Raw genomic sequence first — 21,179 nt, 5'->3', positions numbered from 1 at the left:
TGTGAATCTTATCATTGGTATTTCACTTTTAAAAAGAGTTCAGCAGATATGCAAAACATTCAGATTGACATTTTGATATTTAGGTACACACAGTCTGAAAGCAGATATTCATCGTGATATATTGAAAATAGAACTGTACATGTAATTTATGAATAAAAAGTAGACGATGCCACTTACAATTTAGGGAGGAAAAGCAAATTCATATAGTAAATGTGAGAGTATTGTAAAGAAACGTAAAACCAAAGGAACACACGAACAGGAAAAGTAATTTTAATAGGGATCGGAATGAAGGAAGTGATTGCAAAGGGAGAGCTGGAATGCAACATACAGCAGGAGGGGAGATTGCGGAGTTTGGAGGGGGAGTGGTGGGATGGCTGTGACAGCTGGAGTTGGGAGGGGGTGCTGGCTGAGGAGGTAGGAGGAGGGTAGGTGGGAAGGGTGAGTGGGGAGCCGCCGCCTTCCTGGCCAATCAGCAAGGGGTGGAAGTCGTCCAAGTGCAGAGTAGGCTCTGGTATGAGCTGCCTGATGTGCAGAGCAGAGCCAGACTGACAGGGGGGCCAGGGAGACACACAGGGGAAAGAGAGGAAAAATCCCTGCCAACAGCACTCAGAGACCAGCCCAGCTCCAAAAAAAAAAAAACGGGATCAGCCTCTCCTGGACCGCGTTCAAGTCAGCCCAGCACAGCCATCCTCCAGGAGTGCAACTCGTAGAGCCAGCAATATTGGAAATAAAGGCAGCCACTCTGGGCTTTTACTGTCTGCACTTTGACTTTACCACCTCTGCCAAGATTTTCTCTTCCGGTTTTACTACAGGAAAAAAAAAAACTCATTACATGTATCTATAAAAAAAAATCATATTAATTGTTCTAGGAACAAACAGATAAACAGCACAAACAAATATAAGACTGACATTCACTCCTGGAGAATAGAATCAAAACAAAAAAAGCAATTACCTGTCAGAGAATTTAGCTGTCACCTATGAAATGTGAAGCAACCGTGCCTGTGTACAGATAACAGGATCCTATTAATTTAATGCAATACAGTGCAATGGTATGTGTTTTGAAAATTATACAAATGTACAATTGGTATTTTATGTGTGTGTGTGTGTGTGTGTGTATATATATATATATTTGTGTGTGTGTATATATATATATATATATATATATATATATATATATATATATATATATATATATGCCCTCAATGGCAATTTGAGGGGTTCCATTAAGTCATTTTGCAAAGTGTAGTTGAACGATTAGGTTTAGCTGAATATGTTTTGCATTGCAGGCAGCCCTAACTAGTATTAGTTAGTTAGTTACGTGTATTGGTATGTCTGTGGTTTATAAGATGACTTGTTTGCCTCCATGGGTACTAGGACGTTGTGATGTTTCCATGGATAACTGCTCTGTGGAGATCATGCTGCTGCTATGTATGTTTTGGCTCTGCCAGTGAGGAATGTTTCAAGACCATTTTTAACCCTTCCCTGCTCTTGTTAGTGGCATGCCTTGTTGTGGGATGAGCTAGAAGTTGTCTGTTTTTTTTTGTTGGCAGTGTTTGGATGTGGGTCACACGTCTCTGCCAGCAATCAGTGTATAGAGCTTGCGTCCAAGAGTGCTGAACTTGGCACGTTTCCTACTGCAACTTTTTTCCCCCATTCTGGCAGACACCTAGCAGTTGAACGCTGCAAGGGATAATTGCAGATGTTACTTGGCTGTGCATTCTAAGGAGATATAGATCTTTTAACAAGTTGGTTTCCAGAAAGGCATTAGTGCTTCTCATAACCAAGGGGTTAAATTACCACGGTTCATTTGACATGCTGTATGCAGTTATGTGTATATCTATCCCTCACATGAGCATGCTGAGATCTTAGCTAATTTAGCTCTGGCCCTTTCTTGTTTCAGGTAGATCTTATAAACCTTTGATATTTTAGTTTCTCACCAGTCTCATCCTTGTAGATGTCATGCCTGGAAATGTATGAGGTAACGTAAATATAAATGTGTTTTGTTATTGGTTAGATAAATCTGGAATATTATTTTTTTGCACTGAATTTGCACTATTTTCGTAACATAGTCTTTCATAAACAATACCCTGTGTGCTCCATCTGGATGAACTAATTTATGTCTGCTGTTTCCTGTTCCCATGCCCCTGGGTATGTTGTAAAAGTCCCAGAAATCCATATTGCTCCCCTGTAAGTCCATACGTAGTAGGTAATATTTGATTGATCTAGAAGTACTGTCTTGGGATATTTATTCTGTGATAGTTTTTGCATACCCTTGTAATTATATATTGTACAATACACCTGCTTGTTTTGTCTTTGAACATTCACATCTACAGAGAAAACACAAATGTCATAGTGCCATGTGTGAACAACATATCCTATATGTAGCAGATTTAGAAAATCGTCTTAACTTATATGACTTCAGCTTTATTTTTATAGGTTGCTGCACTCTGCATTTTCTAAGTACTGTTACTTTCACACGCTAAAAGGAGTGTGTATTTTAAAATATTCATATACACATGGATATTTACTCCTTCCTTTGATTGTGTAAGTAATGTGTTGAAATAATAGTCAATAATCTTGCCGAATATATATATATATATATAATGTTTACTTGAACGTATTGTATACATTACATTGTGTGCATGTGTCAGCACATGTGGCTGTATATAGTGCTATGTTATTATAGGTGATACACGTGTCCATGAGCTGCGGTTATGGCATAGCTTGAGATAAAGGAAGCTCGGTGTGCCTGCATGTGTCTGTCATTTGCAGGCTGTCCTCAGGTTGCATGCAGGGGTGGGACGTTCCTCCTTTAACACAAGTAGCTGAGGTGGCGTGATGTGAATTATTATTAGTGCACTGAACATGCCCCTGCTCCCTCCCCTTCTGCTGAGAGGGGGCTGCCATTGAACTTGAGACTGGACAGACAAGATCTCCATTTTTTAAGTACAGTAGCTGGCAGGAAAAGGCGCCAAAAATACACGATTAAGTATGTTTCTTTGAAGTGATCTGTTTTGCCCGGACTTTTTAGTGAGAGTTGGGAAGTGATTGGGAATGCAGCAGGATATATATTTTTAATACGTTTTAATCCCCTGTGGTGGTTCAGTCATAGTGAAATAAAAACAATATAGGCTATCAGCTTTGGACATCACCCTTTGATAAAGTACTACAAGAAACGAAACGTACTCGGCAGTGTATAGATTGCCTTATATACTGATTTTTGTGTTAGTCACCTTGTGATATCCCACTATTTTCCTCTAATGTTTTACAGTACAATAGTTGTACAAATAAAGTTTAAATTATGATCTGCATTAGCAGATTAAAGCAGATAATTATGAAAAAAAATTTGACCCCCCCAAGATACATCAGGATTAACTTGGTTTCTTGCACACTGGTGTTAAAAGTTGTGAAATAATGATTAATTTCCTAACTTTACCAAAAATAATGAGTATTATTGTATACTACAGTATCTTACTTTAGCCAGCTTGGGCTTGCTTCTTGCTTTTTTGAAACTGACAGGTTTATTATGTTATATACTGTACCTAACCAGAACATATTGTATGCATATCAGCAAATATGGCTGAGAGAAACATAAATGTTGCACTATTATTAATTAACCAACTTTCTAGTACAAACAGAGCAAGATGACTACATTCAAAATACTTATTTGAGACAAACTTGAAATCCACTAGATTTTATGCCTTAAAGGGACAGTCTACTCCAGATTTGTTATTGTTTTATACAGATACTCTGTTTATTACCCATTCCCCAGTTTTGCATTACCAACAAGGTTATATTAATATACTTTTTACCTCTGTGATTACCTCATAAATAACTCCACAGGAGTGAGCACACTGTTATCTACATGGCACACATGAACTAGCGCTGTTTAACTGAAAAACTGTCAAAATGCACTGAGATAAAAGGGCTTCGAAATTAGCATATTAACCTACCTCGGTTTACCTTTCAACAAAGAATACCAAGAGAACAAAACAAATTTGATGATACAAGTAAATTTGAAAGTTGCTTAAAATTGCATGCCCTATCTGAATCATGAAAGTTTAATTTTGATTAAATTGTCCCTTTAAGTCAGCAATCTGCAATTTTAGGCACTGTGTCCATTTACCATGAAAATCAATTTGTGTTGACAGTGGACAAATACGTGTCAGTTGTTATTAGGACAGTTTGAATGGGGTGAACAGATAAATATAAATTCTTGAATTCAAATGGCTAGTAAGTCTGTTTAAAGGGACATAAAAGTGAAAATAGTAAATGCTCTATTGCCTATTATTGCACTATTGCTTGACTATAAATACATATTGAAACTGACAAAGGAATTTTACATAATTAAAGTCAGCTCCAGCAAAGCAACAAGTCGATTTATATCATGTGTGGTCCAAATAATTCCAGGTAAAAATTTTTTTTAATGTTGGGTAGAGGGACTTTTGAATAAACAACCAAAGTACATGCTGGCACCTGATGACCAGCTATGTGCTCGACTATAGTGTGTCCCTTTGCTGAGCCAGAATAAAAGACAAAAAGAGTTTGTTATTCCCACCTCACCTTCTATCATTCAGGCCGATGGGACTTTTGGCTGACTTGAAGAACCCCATGTGACCTTTGTTCAACTAAATAAAAATAAAAATCAGTTTAAAAGCCTGAACTTTTCAATAAATTCCCTTCTTTACTGAAAGGGACATAAAACCTAAAAAATGTATTTCATGATTCAGATAGAGAATACAATTTTAAACAACTTTCTAATTTACTTTTATTATCTAATCTGTTTCATTCTCTTGGTATCATTTGTTGAAGGAGCAGCTATGTTCTAATGGTTTCTACCTGAGCACATGGGCGAGCCAATCACAATCGATATATATATATGCAGCCACCAATCAACAGCTATAACCTAGGTTCTCTGTTGCACCTGAGCTTGCCTAAATAAACCTTTCAGTAAAGGATATCAAGAGAATGAAGCAAATTAAATAATGGAAGTAAATTGGAAAGTTGTTTAAAATTGTATGTTCTATCTAAATCATGAAAGAACATTTTTGGGTTTCATGTTCCTTTAAATATCTTTCGTTAGTTAATATCATTAGTTTAGGGTAGGCTATTGCTTAAACCAGGATGTTCAGTCTTTTTCGAGTAATGACTGAGCAATGTTAATATTTTGCATTCACACGCTTAGAGGGAAATACATATTAGAAATGACAGTAATAGCAACAACAGTATGGATATCTTTACACATCAACTTCAAATGAGTAGCCCTTTTGGAAGTTATATATTACATTGTGGAGAGAGATGAACAGCATACTTGAGTATAGACAGAATAATCCACCCTAAGAGCATTTCTCTACTTGGCATATGTCTTTTTTATTTTATTGCAGATTCGCATATATAGCTATAGCTAGGCATGTATAGCACAGTACACTGCTTGCTGTTCTTAATCGTGTTTAATATCTCCTTAAAGGGACAGTTTACTCAAAAATTTTCTCCCCTTTAATTTGTTCCCAATGATCCACTTTACCTGCTGCAGTGTATTAAATTGTTTACAAGTAGCTCCTTTACCCTTATATTGGCATTTGAAATTGTTAATTTAGGATGTGGTATCCCCACCTATTCTGATAGTTTGTGGCCGCGCGTACCAGCTATAGATAAGCTTTGTAAACACAGCCAGCAGAAGAAATTACACTCCCAGTGTGATAAAGCAGAGATAAGGTAATAAAATGTTGATTGTCCATTGTTCTCTCAAAGTATTGGTGATTGTTTTAAGGACAGATATAAGATAAAGAAGCAGGTATATGTGCACAATGTGATAACGTAATGAGATCTGATTATACCTACAAGCTCAACCTATTTTATTAGGCTGTGGCTTCAAAACACAAAATCAGAGCTTTAATATACAGAAATAAACCTTAAAAAGCTAATTTTCATACATTTTTTACTCTGCAGTTGGTAAAAAAAGCAATTGTAAACACATTAACGGAAAAACTATTTTACAGTATACTGTCTCTTTAAACCTAACTGGAATGTAAGAAATATATTTGTAAAAGCTTTACACAGTAGTGATTTAATAGAGGATTATACACAATTATCCATCTTTAACAAATTAGGGATATACATTACAATGTTGTTGATATTTAATGAATAAGCATCTTATGATATATTTAGAGGGACTTATATAAAGTTTAGTAAACTAAATGTTTTAAACAGATGTTCTCTAGAAAAGGCAGTTCAGTGCTCAAAATTAATATAAAGGAACTCTCTTTATATAGATTAGTGGCATCAGAATTGTGGACAAGGTAAAAAATGAGCATGGCTTGTATTCCAGTGCAGGGTGCTTGTTATGAATATCCTGTGGTTTCAAAAATCCTCCCACTTATTCCTGGTTCAGTCAATTACCCCATTCATCTGTGGGGCAGGCTTAGCCTAAGGGAATGTACAGAGCTTCAGATTTCTAAATGAGCAGGAAATTTATAACACAGGCAGAGTGCACAGTAATGACAGTAACATTATTAGCTGTATGTTTTTTCTTTGTTGAGGTGTGCCCGTCAGAGGAAAGTCAAACTTCCACTCTCCTAGCCCTGTCTAGGTGTGAGTTGGAGTAAAAGTTTATTTTAACAAAGTGTAACTGTATTTTTGGTTTCATATTTTTCAAAATACTAATGTCTCCTGATTTGTGGAAGGAAGCTGCAAATGGTTAAACCAGCAGTTCATTTTCAGCTGTGTTTTCCTTAGAAAAAAAAAAAGGACAAAATTATTTCTACAAAGTTATTACTAGCTTGACAGACTTCCAGTCCCCAAAAGCTTCTTCCTCTTAGAGAAATACTAATTCAAAATAACCATATTTGCCAAGTAATTTCTGTGCGGTGCCCTCTAATCCACAGCAATAGCAAACAGGAGATCCCTTCTGCTTATTAGTGGCTTGTCTATAGGTGTTTACCCCTTCACTGCCTGTGCAGTGAAGGACATAAGAGGAAATAGTACAAAGTCTTTCACAAATATACTAGTTTAAAGGGATATTAAATATGTTATCCTTTGCATAATGTAATAAAGACTTTTTCTAAAACTTATTACAGTTTGTTTAACCATATATTTTTTTTTGGTCTATCCTTGAAAAAACAACACATTTTATTTTTCTTATGTGGGATGTGTCACTGTCCACCAATATGTGAGTTGTTATCAGCCAGCGAGCTTATGTCCCATGATCAAATTATATACAAACATGCTCTTCCTGCTAGTGTCAAAATCAAAATAAACAGCTTGAAGTTTAAGTTTTGCAGCCTATTTTTGTTATATTGATTATTTTAAAGCAGCCTTAATAACTGAGTATTGGTATACACACCATTTTATCTGAGGCAGGCAATGAGATATTTTAAGCCAGTGTATGTCTTTAGCCTATTTTGAAATTCAGCAAAAATGCTATCATAATTGTGCATAAATGAAAGCCATATATATTGTTCATTTCACATTGAGTGGTTGTTACTGGCACCAATTTGAATAGCTTTATAAACTGTACTTATAGAAGACAATTGGCATATTGGTATGCCCTGCATACAATTCTAGAGTTTGCAGAAAATAAAAATAAATAAAAATGGAAATATTTGTTGGCAGTGCAAAGATTTTAAGGGTTAAGGGATGTGTGTATGAAATACAAGATCAATTGAAAAAAGTAGAGCTGGAAAATGTTGAAAGACTGTAAAATAATGAAAATACTAGTAAACCTAGTACAGCACTACTCCTACTCCCCCACCTTCATCTTTCTTTCTCTCAGTTTTTATATTTGGCAGAGAGACAAGTCCTACCTCCAAAGTCAGAGTTTCTCTCTTGGAAGTGAACTGTATTTCCCTCTCTCCCCTCCCCCTCTAGATATGAGAGCTGTGTGTGTTTCAGCTCAGTCACCAAATGCTTGGCAGTTTTTTTCCTTTAGAGCTCTACTGAGAGTTTTGTTAACTATCCAGCAGCCAAAGGGTAAAATAACAGGGTCTTTTCATTTATAGCATTAAATGATTATGAGTGTGGATAAATACCGTCCTTTTCAATTATGAAATGTTTAAAGGGATATTAAACCCAAAATTCTTCTTTCCTGATTCAGACAGAGAATGTAAGTTTCAGCAACTTTCTAATTTAATATATGGTTTTATTTCCTTTTATAAATATAATGTAGAGGAAGCATACCGCTGTGCTTACCATGTAATGAGATTTGTTTTTTTCCCTCATAGGCTATGGTTGCAATTCAAAATGGATACAGTAATATTTGTATTGTGTATTAAAGGGATATGAAACCCATTTTTTTATTTCATGATTCAGATAGAGCATGCAATTTAAACAACTTTATAATTTGCTTCTAGTATCATCCCCCCTTTCTCTTGGTAGCATTTGTTGAAAAGCAGGGATTTAAGCTTAGGAGCCCGCCGGCCCATTTCTGGAGCACTATATGGCAGCAGATTTGCAAGAATGTTATCAATTTGCAAGAGCACTAGATGTCAGCACTATTTCCTGCCATGTTCATATTGCAGGTGCCTACCTAGGTATTTCTTCAACAGAGACTATCATGGGAACTAAGCAAATGTGATAATAGAAGTAAATTGGAATCTTTTTTAAGATGCTGTGCTCAAAAGAAAATGTGTAGGTTTCATATCCCTTTAACTACTGGTACAGACATAAATGAATTGTCTATCAATTAATTGCAGTAGCAAGATCCAGCCAGAGTTCTTAACAGGCATTGACCATGTAACCTCAGAATATGTTTGCCATACATGCATGCTTGTTTGTTTCATAATTAAAGGGACAGTCAACCATAGAATTGTTATTGTTTTAAAAGATAGATAATCCCTTTATTACCCATTCCCCAGTTTTGCATAACCAACACAGTTATATTAATATACTTTTTACCTCTGTGATTACCTTGTATCTATGAACCTTCTTCCAGCCCCCTGATCACATGACTGTGACTGTTTATTATCTATTGTCTTAAATTTAGCATTGTTTTGTGCTAAATCTTAAAGTAACCCCCTGTGCCTGAACACAGTGTTATCTATATAGCCACGTGTACTTTCTGTCTCTTTGTGTTGAAAAGAGATTTAAAAAGCATGTGATAAGAGGCAGCCCTCAAAGGCTTAGAAATTAGCATATGAGCCTACCTATGTTTAGTTTAAACTAAGAATACCAAGAGAAAAAAGCAAATTTGATGATAAAAGTAAATTGGAAAGTTGATTAAAATTAAAAGTCCTATCTGAATAATGAAAGTTTAATTTATACTTGACTGTCCCTTTAAATGAAAAGCATAGCTTCTGTGCACTCTATATTGTTGCAGGGACTTTTATTGCCTTAGTTCTTTTTTTCAGGTTTGAACTTATATTCCTTATCATACCTTGTGGTATTTTAAAAATATCACAATCTTTTAAAATGTTATTTTCCCTTTTTAAGTCCTATGCTAATTGTTCTGAAATCCTGTCAAAGGGGCATGAAACCCATTATAAATTATTAAAATAGAGCATACAATTTCAAACAATTTTCCAATTTACTTTTATCTAATATGATTTATTCTCTTGGTATTTTTTTTTTATTGAAAAGCATACCTAGGTATGTTTAGGAGCAGCAATGCACCACTGGGAACTAGCTGCTGATTGCAGCCTTCACATATATGCATCTTGTCATTGGTTCACTATGTGTTTTTTTTCCACTAACTCCCTTCAACAATGGATAAGAGAATGAGGAAAATTTGATAATAGACGTAAATTGGAAAGCTGATAAAAATGTGCTTTATCTGAATCATGAAAGAAACATTTTGTGTTTAATGTCTCTTTAATAAGCGTATGTGAAGCTATAATAATGAACAGTACCCCTATTGTTTTAACAAAACTGCAGCTTTATGCTCATGGATGATAACCCAGCAGTGCACGCTAGCATAATGCAGTGAATGAGTTAATAGTGGATGGAATTCATAAAAATCCAAGCAGCCTCTTGCCTTGTCCCTGTATAAACTGTACTTGGAAGGCAGAGCAGAATTACAGCAGCTGGCTGATTTTGTTCCCAGTCCCACCCCTCTCAGCTCAGAGGGTAAAAGTGACCATTTCATGGTTGACTTGACCTGACTTACCTTCTTCAAAGCATGTACAGGAAAATCAATTTCTATATTTGAATTCCTTCTCTACTGAACCCCACATACTACACACACTACTGAAGTGGGAAATGTCTGTAAGCCAGACAAGGCAGCAAACCACAAACAGGCAGTGGCCCTAAACATGCACTCTTTTCTTTATTTATATTTTGCTTTTTGGCTGTCAGTTCCCAGTCCCTGTTCAGTTCACACCAGCTGGAACGCTCTTGTGTGAATTGAATTTTCAGTGCACACTGCTTTCATTCACCCTAAATAGCATTCTTTTCTACTGGCTCCCATATATTTACAGCAGAGCTATGGCACACAGTACTTGGCAGGACATTACAGACAGAATGAAGACCTGGCCAAAGAAGCTTGCAGTTTCAGTCAGTGTTAAAATCATTGTGCTGTTTGGGCCAGCGCTGTATTACCTGGTGGTGCAATGCTGTGGCCTGCATTGTATTGCCTGGTGATACACCACTAACTAGTTGATTACATGTGGTGTAACAAGCTTCAAGGTACTCTATTTTGTTTCATAAACTGGTTCATCTACTTGTTATTGCACATATATTCCAAATATTTGGTAATTTTGCTAAAAATATTTTTTTAATTGGACCTTTTTTTAATCTTTTTGTAATAATAAATAGCATATTTTTCCATTAGTTGTTATGTTTGTAGGTTTTATGGCCACTGGACAATATCATCAATATCTATTAACCCTTAATTTCCATTTGATGAATAGTCTGCCATCTAGAAGATAACATAGTCAATGTATACAGTAAGGCATCACTGCACAAAGTAAGTTTAAAAATATCTGTACATCAAAAGAATTACGTCATGTTTTCACAATTTCTTTTCTGTGTACCATTTTTGGAGCATTGCAAATGTGTTTTATTTATTTAATTGTATCCTGAATGGCAACTGGGATTTTTTAATTTTATTTTACTGTATTGAATTACTTCTTAATTACCAGAACCAATGAAATTTGCAGTCTTGAAACCAAGGAATGTTGGCACACTAGATTGTAGATTTAGAAATGGAGAGAGCTTTGAAGGGACTGAATGTTTGAAAGGTGCTGGGTATTTCCTGAGTGGGTCACTCCTAATAAGTGTTGTGAAATAAACTTTATACTGCTACTCCATCCTTACTTTAGTGTGTGGAATAAAAAATGATAAATAAGCTTCTTCCAGGCTACCAGATCTTTAATTTACCCAATGCCAAATGCTATAGCCTTTAACTCCTTTGGCACCTAAATAGTGCTCTTAAACATAATTAATATGCTAACTAATGTCATTTTATTTTAGATAATGTTTAGGTCAATAACTGTTAGCTACTGTTGGGACATCAGGGTATATCAGGACTGCTAAATTATGAGAGTGTGCAGTATTTAGCATGATGCTTTGATATACACATGTTTACTAGTTTTAGCTATAGTATTTTCAGTTGTATCTTATTCTAGCCCTCAAGTTGTCAAAAGGCACTTAGGTAAAATAAATAAATAAATAAAAAACAGGTGTAGAAAGATGTCAGAGATTTTGGAAAGAAAAAACAAAGTAAAAAAGTTGTCAGTCGCTGGCTTAACTATGATTTGGTTCAATTTGGAGACCTGCAAAGGTTGCACCTGCCTTGTTAACGTTGGGCCAGTGAAAATTGTACTGTAACTGTATGGCAATTTTGCAACGTACTCAAAGAGTTAAGCAAGGCAGCTAGAGCCGCACCCGGCTCCCCTCACCCCAGATAACCGCAGAGAGGGAGGGCAGGGAGGCGGGAAAGCGAGAGGTGAGGGACAGGGCGTATAAAAGGCAGCAATAACTACTGTGCCTAGTTCTGCAACCCTGCTTATCATACGAACACTTGTTATTTGCAGGGCACTGCCCATTTGATGTGCCACATTTATTACAAATGTAATACTCTAAGTTCAAATAATAATTAAAGTTAAGTCGTCTGTGTAGGATAAAACCCAAATTAAATGGTTTATTAAGAAATCCGTTTCCAATGTTTCGCTCTCACTATGGCAGAATATCCAAGTGGTATATATATATATGTATATATATATATATATATATATATATATATATATATATATATATATATATATATATATATATATATGTGTGTGCAATGTAAAATAGTAAGTGCTATCTAACGGGTTAAAGTGAGATTATAAAAACACACAATGCAATTGAAAAATTGGCTGCAATGTTCGGTGCACGGCTTATATATTAATACCAATCGGTTGTAAATGACAGTCACAGAACAAACACGTTGCACTTGCAACGCTGTCTTTTTATAATATTGATGACGATATAAGAGGACATATTTATAATATGCAATCCATAAGCAGTGAGATTTAACCCCTCCTCTCCCGGCAGGACGCCGGTACCCTGCAAGTTGTGGGCTTTGCCACTCGCTACATGTGAAGGGGCGGAGGTACATATAGGAGACAAGCCGACAACGCACCAGGGGGAGGAGTGTATCTCCTTGATGATTGTGTAATTAAATAATAATAATAATAAAAAATCCTTAGGTCTGATTTGAAAAGCTGAAACGGTGCAGAGGGTGTAACCGGTGCGATTTTCCCCTTCAAGTTAGCAAAGAGGGAGAGAACGGAAGAGAGGGAGTGGGAGCCTGAGCTGCGAGCCTTCCTTATGGTGAGATATAGATGATACATCACATCAATTTATTATTGACACGGCTCGGACCTGGAAGAGGAGTAACAGAGTGTGGGAACTGCCTTCATCTTCTTCACTCCGAAGCTTAAAATAATCTTCCTAACACTGCGGTTACAAATAAACCCAAAAAACTTTATAGGATCGGGAATCCCCATCACTTCCACGCGAACCCATTTCACGGACTGGCGAAGCAGCGCTACCCACGCGCCAGCCTTTAGAACGTTGCCCAGGGAAGGAGCGGCGCTAGGGCAGCAGCATACCGGTGGTTCTACTGCGTGAGACACCCGCAGCGAAGTCACCTCCTCTTGCGGACCCGCTGAGTTTACACTGAGCCGCTGCTGATAACGTACAATGAATAGGTGAAATCGTGCTCATTTTCATGCTCATCTGGGGATCACCACCGCACGCCAAGCCATGATGTATTCTCCTATCTGCCTCACTCAGGTATACGAGGGGTGCACAAGGGATGGCTGAGTTTTTTTTTTTTCAATTTGATTTGTTCCATCTACAATACAGTACATAGCTGGGTAGAACACGAGCTTGCGCCTAAGTAAGCAGGTGCTAGCGCTTCGCCTAAACTTTTAAGATAGTAATTAAGTTTGATTAGTTTGTATTTTTCATTGCTTTGGGGAGTTAGTTTTGTGTGTATTAAGTAAAACAGTATATTCATTACTGTTAAACAATCTAAGCAAGTCTATATAATGCATCCCAAAATTTTGTATGATGCGTTAGAAACTCAGGTAGATGTATTATTCGTGATACCTTCTTTGTAATTTGCTACACTATTGAAGTGACATACATTTGCATGATTGATGTCATTTAGCAGGGTATTTGTGGCGCTTTATCATTAAAACGAATTTGTTGAAGCGCACTCTGGCAGCCGAGGGTTAATTTTCGCCCTTTCTCTGCTGTAAAGGAACGTCCGCGGAGTTAGAATTCCAAAACAAAAAGAGGGGTGTGTTGTGCCACCCTTTGCCCCATTGGTATGTCTCAGGGAATGCTCCCGCAGTCCCGGGAACGTTCCATGCGCAATGGCATGTGGGGTCCGGAGTGTGGCCTGGTCTGCTACCCATATCTTAACGACTTCACCGTTCACCGCTTTGGAAAACTAGTGTTAGCGCTGCAGTCGAAATACTATTTATCATCTATCTATCTATCATCTATCTATCTATCTATCTATCTATCTATCTATCTATCTATCTATCATCTATCTATCTATCTATCTATCTATCTATCTATCTATCTATCTATCTATCTATCTATCTATCTATATTTTTGAATCTAGTATCTCGCTATATTTATAGTTTTAGCATTTTTTTTAAAGCTGTGCAGAATAAATGTAAAGTTCAGAAACCAGGGTGCTTACTGCACTCGGGTGTTTAGACCTATATTTGCGCAGTGATATGTGACATCCATACACGTTCTTTTTACCTTGCTGAAATCATTATATTTCATACTAAAGTTTCAGCTTCATGTAAGTTTGTGGCATGAACCCAAAATATAATCACGTTTGTTACATTTTAAGATAAAACAATTCTTAAGCTCATTCCATAATTGAAACCCTTTAATATATATCATTTTGCAAGTAAAACTATTTAGTATTTATTGGCACTGATTATGTTACAGCTGCATAAGAAAGGGAAAAATATTCATATTAATACTTTGCTGAATTAATTTTTTCTCTTTCTTTGGCTATACTTTTTTTTTTTTTTTTAGTTTTTACTCAAAATAAATTTACATTGCAGCTTACTTCAAATTTGTATTCAATAAAAAAAAAAAAACAAAAAAAAAAAGTTGAAGTTTGAGTAATGACAACTGCTTGTGGGTGTCTTTTGGTTGGGGGAAATGAGCATACCTACCTGCAGATTATATTTCTGTCATTATTAAAAAAGAAGTTGTGACAAAAAAAAAAAATCATCCTGAGGAAAGAACATTTTTGGAAAAAAGCATTGGCAGCCTAAACCCATTTCCTTGAGCCATACAACAGCATGACATTGTAGCATAGTTTAGTCAGTTTATGAGCAGAGTATTATCATTTTCACTAATTTGTCATATCACCAGAACTTGGGCCATTTGATAAAATGTGCAATTAATTAACATTTAAATGATTTGACAATTATAAACCATTGCTCTTCAAAAAGACTGAGGCATTCACAAATTGTGAATGAAGATGAAAACAATGATAAGACTTATTCAGTGATTGGATACAGTCCTGCAGTTTTTGGCTGACACTTTTTTTACTGTTTATATTTTGTTTGGCATGTGAGTTTGAGTGACTTAGATGTATTTTAATGAACAAGTGTTAAGGGTACTTTTTTTCTAAAGTTGTATAGGGACATCTTTCGACTTCTGAGTTAGCACGTTGATTGTTAACGTATTTGTTTTAAAAGTTATAAAAGTATAAACCAGCATGCATGCTTAATATAAACCTGTGTCATGATCTAGTTAATACATGTAAAGCTATTTTAAAATTTTGATGTTATAGTTTTGTTTTCAATGGTTTATACATACACACATATATAAAGTGTGTGTGTATTGTGTATTTATCTATCTATCTATCTATCTATCTATCTATCTATCTATCTATCTATCTATCCTCAATGTGTAGACCAGACAGTCATTTATTTAAAAGTTAATATATATTTTTATGTACATAGTTTTATGTATCAGTGCATACTTATTGCATATATTATTTTTTCTATTTTTTAAAGTATGAAGTATTGGTGTATTTTAAATGGGAATTTCTTACTCTAGTATATAAATATTAATAAAAATTACAAGAAAATAAATGATTCTTAATTCTTTCATAAATTTGCATTTTCATAAAGTTTTCAGACCAGAGTATACTACATTTAAAATGGTGTTAATTGTTTATAGTTCTATGTATTGTAGACTAAAATTCATAAAATAATTCTGGCCACTGTTAAAACGTGTTACCTGTATATAGATGGATCAATCATTCAAATATAAATAAATACATACATACAAAATAAAGCTATTATTATTACAACTCTCCCTTTAAGTGACAGTTAAAAACAAATAATGTTTTCTTATTAAGAAAACTGCATACTTTTAAATACCACTTAAATAAGATTTGCATAAACAGTTGTCTTTATTTAAATATAGGTTATTCAATCGCAAAAGCTAGGAAATACCCACATTTTATCGTCCTGGATATCTTCTTTACTATTTTTCTTTAATTTCTTATCGTTGTGTTTTGCACATTTTATGCTAATGGTGTATATTTTATTTTACCATTTAGATTTATATGAAACAATACAATGTAAAAAGAACCTGTGTTCTCAATAGAAGGTGCTGAAAGTTTTACAAACCAGGAAAGTTTTAAGATACTGTAGTTAGTTGTGCAGGATGGCTAACAAGCTATCACGTGCACTTACCCTACTATCACGGCTTAGTTTTATGGTTTCTAAATAATAACGTTGATTATAATAACAGCAAAAGAACAAGATATCCTTTCCTAATAGGGTATAAAAGATCATAGTTGTATTTCATATTATAGGCATGCTAAGAACAGCATATTTCTACAGTGTACAAATAATGCATAACTAAGCAGACCTATAGAATTTATTTGAAGAGCCTGATAATTTTATCCCTATACAATTCTAGTTGTGATTTCTAGATGTTTTAGATTATTTCACATATATTTCTTTAAAACAACCTATCACTGACTCCTAAAAATAATAAAGATGGCTCCTGAGCATACTTATCTTTCTGATAAACATGTAAAATCTCAAACCTAGAGGTATATAGTATTCCGGAAAATATGTAAATTCAGTAATTCTCTTAACAAGCAAACATGTTCCTGGATTTTTGTCAACCCAGATGGCTTTAAAAAAATAAAAAAAATTAGAAGATATGGTTATTTTTTTCACTGTTAAAAAATGTTAAATTGACAAGTTCAATTTTCTACTGTGAAATAATAGTAATAATATGGTAATGAGAATAGAATAAATGTGTTCATAGGAATAGTGTTTTTGATCCTTGCCATTCATGCATAAACACTGATTCCTGTTGTCGATTGGGTTTAAAATAAAATAAAATAATATATATATATATAAATATATATAAATATATATATATATATATAAAAATCTAAAAAAACTTTTAATGATGTTCAGTGCAATTAAGGTACTTTAACATAGAACATTATGCTTCATATAAATTGCTTTGTAAAATGTTTTTCTTATAATTTTTGAAAACATAACTATGTCCGTAAATATTACATAAATATTCATAGCTTTATGATATAGACATATTGAAAATTGCTTACACATAATGCATCTTATATGGTTTTCTCTATAATTTTATATATTATGTCGGCCTTTCTTTGAAGATTGATAAACTGACTGTCAGGATTGTGTTAATATTAAAAGAAAAATATAATAAATAATATCAACTATTCCATTTCTATTAATAAAACACATAGAACAGTATATCTATAACACACATAGAAACATATCTATTGAAAGTCAAGAATACTGAGAAGTCAAGTAAACAGAGCCTTCCATTATAATTTTCCACTACTATATGTGTTATATATATATATATATATATATATATATATATATATATATATATATATATATATATATATACACAGATAGAAATATAGTCAGGTAGAACATTTTGTCCATTTATTATTGGCCATCAGGAATTTTGAGGAGGGAAATTACCAAATTCCATTATCTATTTTTATTTCTTTTTTCATAATTGTTTGTAGAGAATAGTATTTCAGTTATAACTATTCAAAAATATTGTGTATTTTAGACCAAAAAGGCTTTTTTTTCTGCTAAAAAGCTGTGTTTGACAATCAAATGAAAATAAATGAATGAGTATAAGCCTTTGTTAAGAGATAGGCCAGTCTTAAAGTGGGATGTGTGTTGCTCAGAAAATTGCAGCCTTTCACAAAAAGAAAAGAATAAAAAAAAAACTAACGAGAAATAAAATTTACAATCAAAATTTTAAAGTCTTTGTTCTAGTTTATCTGGACATGTAATTATTTATTTCATACTTTACACTAGATTGTATGCACTAGTGTCACTTTAGTGTGAAAATGGTATAATTTTACTTTTCGTGTCTTTGTTTTATCACACAAATATTTACTGATACAGCTTCAAACCTTAAAATTAAATACATAAGTAGAATCTATAATAAACATTTTTTATACCTGTCCATTATTAATAGAAACGTGTCAGAATCAAAATTCTATTAGTTTTATTACCGGTATGGCAAGCATCAACAACAAATATATTTTGTGCTTGTTGTTGTTTGGAAAATAAATTGAGAAATTAGGTTGGATGTGCAGTGCAAGACATGAATACATTTGTAAGACTGTCATGAAATCAGCTAAAATATTTTTATAGTATGGTAGTTATATGAAAGATTATTACCAAATATTTTGGTAGAATTATTCAGTTGGTACAATATATGTCTCAAGGTCAAATCTCAGAAAACAGAGTGCTTTGATTTGGATTTTACTCCTGGCTCTTCACTCCCCCCTAATTTGACATGCACCTGCATATAGGCACTTTAGTTGTTCTGGAATGTGTGAGGGCCAAGAGAACAATATATTTCTAAAGATATGCAGGATAATTAAAAAAAGTAAAATTTTAGGAACTTTTTCCCCCTTGCCATCCGTAGTATATAGTGTGTTTGAGAAAAATGTCACTTAAAAAAAATATATATACACTGTGATAAATCCAGCGAGTGCAGTGCTTCTGTTTGGATTCTATGTCATTCATTTGCACCCTGGTGGATGGTTGTTTGTTTATCAAACGAGAGTGCATATATATATTCCCTATTGATTTTGTGAAAAAACATATATATACACACACACTCGCATAATATATATATATATATATATATATACATACACACACACATAACATATATATATATAAATATATAGGTGTGTGTGTTCTCCCCAAGACACCACCAGGCTGATTTTACTGACCACCCAACTAAAATTTTAGCCAATATTAAGCTAAAATTAGCTAATATTAAAAAAGTTCAATTTTTATTGCACAAATTATCATGAAATACATTTATGTTAACTTATACAATTATTTTGTGCTTTCGATAGCAGAATATTATATAATATTAGAAGATATTACACTGTTCTCACCTGGCTACTTCATAATGCTACCTGGCTGGCAACATTTTCTATGGAGAGTACAATATATATACATATAAATAGACGCCTCTATGCAATAACGGGGAGGCATCACTCTTGTTTTAGCAAAAGTAAAATTACATTTTTGCTAAGTCCAGAGAGTGATACCCTGCAGGCTTTTATTACCATTGATTAAATTAGGCTGGGCACCCTGACAGTTGCTTACAGAGTAATATAATATTATATATATATATATATATATATATATATATATATATAATGCCCCTTAACCTAAGACAGATTCATTATTTTATAGAATAAATAAATTTTTTGCTTATTGATTTCTGAGTGCCTTTTTTGTGCCCCATACTGAAACCGAGTTTGAGAGGCAGATTATTAATTTATTTGTTTAGTTCTTCTATTTGAGTTTATTTTTTGATTTTCAAATAAGTAATTTTTTGTATGTATTTATATATAAATATAAATATTGTATGGCTAGTAATATGTTTTACAAATCTCAAAAGCTAGGCTCTTCAAATTATACTTCTGAAATTCTCCCTCTGCCTCACTCTCTCTCACTCTCTGTCTCTCTCTTTCTTATGTATTGCGTAACCCCCCCCCCCACAGCTACTAAAATTGTTTTGGTAGCCCCTCAATATTATGAAAGCATCATAAGTTTAATGTAAATTTGTTATTCCTAGTTTGAGAGCTGATAGAAGGGGTACATACGATCACCACTTAAAATTAATTTTCATAATTATTTTTATAAAGAATTAGATTGTATGTAGTTCAATTTGCGTTGTGTGTCACATTTCCCTATGATTACCTTGTCAATAATATATATATATATATATATATATATATATATATATATATATACACACACATTTTAACACTCCAGTGTCAGTGTTAGGATCACATAAAATGTGCTTTAAAATTAATTTTTAAACAAGTTATTTCTTTATTTTCCAGTGCTATCTTTATATTGATACGAATCATAAGAGCAGCATTGTGAATTGGGTTAACTTTTTTCTATTGCAAACCCCCTCTGGCTGGCAATGAGTTAAGTAACTAAAGTGCTTGGTTTGCCCAGATTCCCTGTTTGACCAGTGGTGCACTCATAATGTCACAGCACGCAGACACACAGTGAATGCCCACTGCATGCCAAGTTGCCTTTTTTTATTGTCCACTTGTGAAAGATTTTTAACCAATTCACTGTCTGTGCTTGAGAGCATAGGAGACAGCAGTGACTGATTTTTTTTGGGCCACAATGATCTTTCAACAGAAAAAGGGGTGGATAAGATTAGCATAATTATGTCAGAGAATTACAATATTTCTGTACACAGAATGTAGACATTTTTGAGCAAAACAAACCCTAGGTACTCTATGTCATGTAAACTTTGTAATATTTTATATAGGCCCTGCAATAAGTATATACATTTTGCGTGAAATGCTAGAAAAAAACATCATTTTTAAAGTTCTGCTGTGGTTGAGCTCATTATTCTTCTATAAAAACATGTAAAATGCAAAGCATAAATTATGAATTTTCATTTAAAGAGATATAATGTTTGTAAACAAAGCCATTAGCTACGGCGTTTTAGTGGTAACAACAACCATAATTATGTCCCACAGGAAAGAAAGGGATATAGCCTTACAAATTAACTGGGAATTCCTGTAAACAGAGATCCTTGTTACTTATTGCATTTGTTATTTTTATCACTATACTGAGTCTATTTATTCCTGTGTTCAGTTCCATTTTCATAGTAATCATAATTAAATATCATCCACATAAAGTAAAATAAGTATCTATTTGCTCCTTTTAACCTATAAGTGTTTCTACAACTGCAGTGCCAGTTTCTTTGCACCAGTGTTCACTTTCTTGGTTACACTCTAGGAATGGTGTTTTCCCAGTGCTGGAATTTCGACTGTCCTGATAAGAAAATGGAGCATATTTAATGGCGCATGCTCCCTATGCCACCAGCAGCCTTTTACTGAGAGCATGCTCTGAAAGCGGGAATGGAGTGTTATCGCACAGAGCTAGTATCTCTGATTTGTTTTCCTGTGCCACCAAGAAGAGAAATGAACTGGGGCATCCGCTGCTGTCTTCTGAAAATCTCTGCATGCTTTTTTTTTAACTGTATAGTGTTCTTGGTAGCAGAAAAAACAATATAGCAAGAACCCATTTAAAAATGGTACTGCTTAGTTTTTGCATAACAAACTGGATGTCATTATAGACTGAATTGAGTGCTTGGTTTTATTGAAATTCATTTGTCTT

The 21,179-nt window shown here is 34.1% G+C and overlaps 1 protein-coding gene across 3 annotated transcripts in view; it reads left to right on the top strand.

Annotated features, from left to right (window-relative positions):
* The first annotated feature begins 491 nt into the window (after positions 1 to 491).
* The window catches only part of NFIB (nuclear factor I B), a 456,225-nt gene continuing 435,537 nt past the window's right edge, over positions 492 to 21,179 (top strand). For 2 of the 3 annotated variants that reach the window (XM_053702572.1, XM_053702570.1), the window contains exon 1: positions 12,560 to 13,215. In XM_053702572.1, the coding sequence (XP_053558547.1) occupies positions 13,186 to 13,215 (30 nt within the window). In that variant the 5' untranslated portion in view covers positions 12,560 to 13,185. Of the gene's footprint in view, positions 1,050 to 12,559; positions 13,216 to 21,179 lie in introns of those variants that run through there. The other variant, XM_053702571.1, reaches the window with a different exon arrangement.

Source organism: Bombina bombina, chromosome 2 (assembly GCF_027579735.1).
Source record: "Bombina bombina isolate aBomBom1 chromosome 2, aBomBom1.pri, whole genome shotgun sequence".
Classification (NCBI taxonomy): domain Eukaryota; kingdom Metazoa; phylum Chordata; class Amphibia; order Anura; family Bombinatoridae; genus Bombina; species Bombina bombina.
This window is presented reverse-complemented; position numbering and strand designations above follow the sequence as displayed.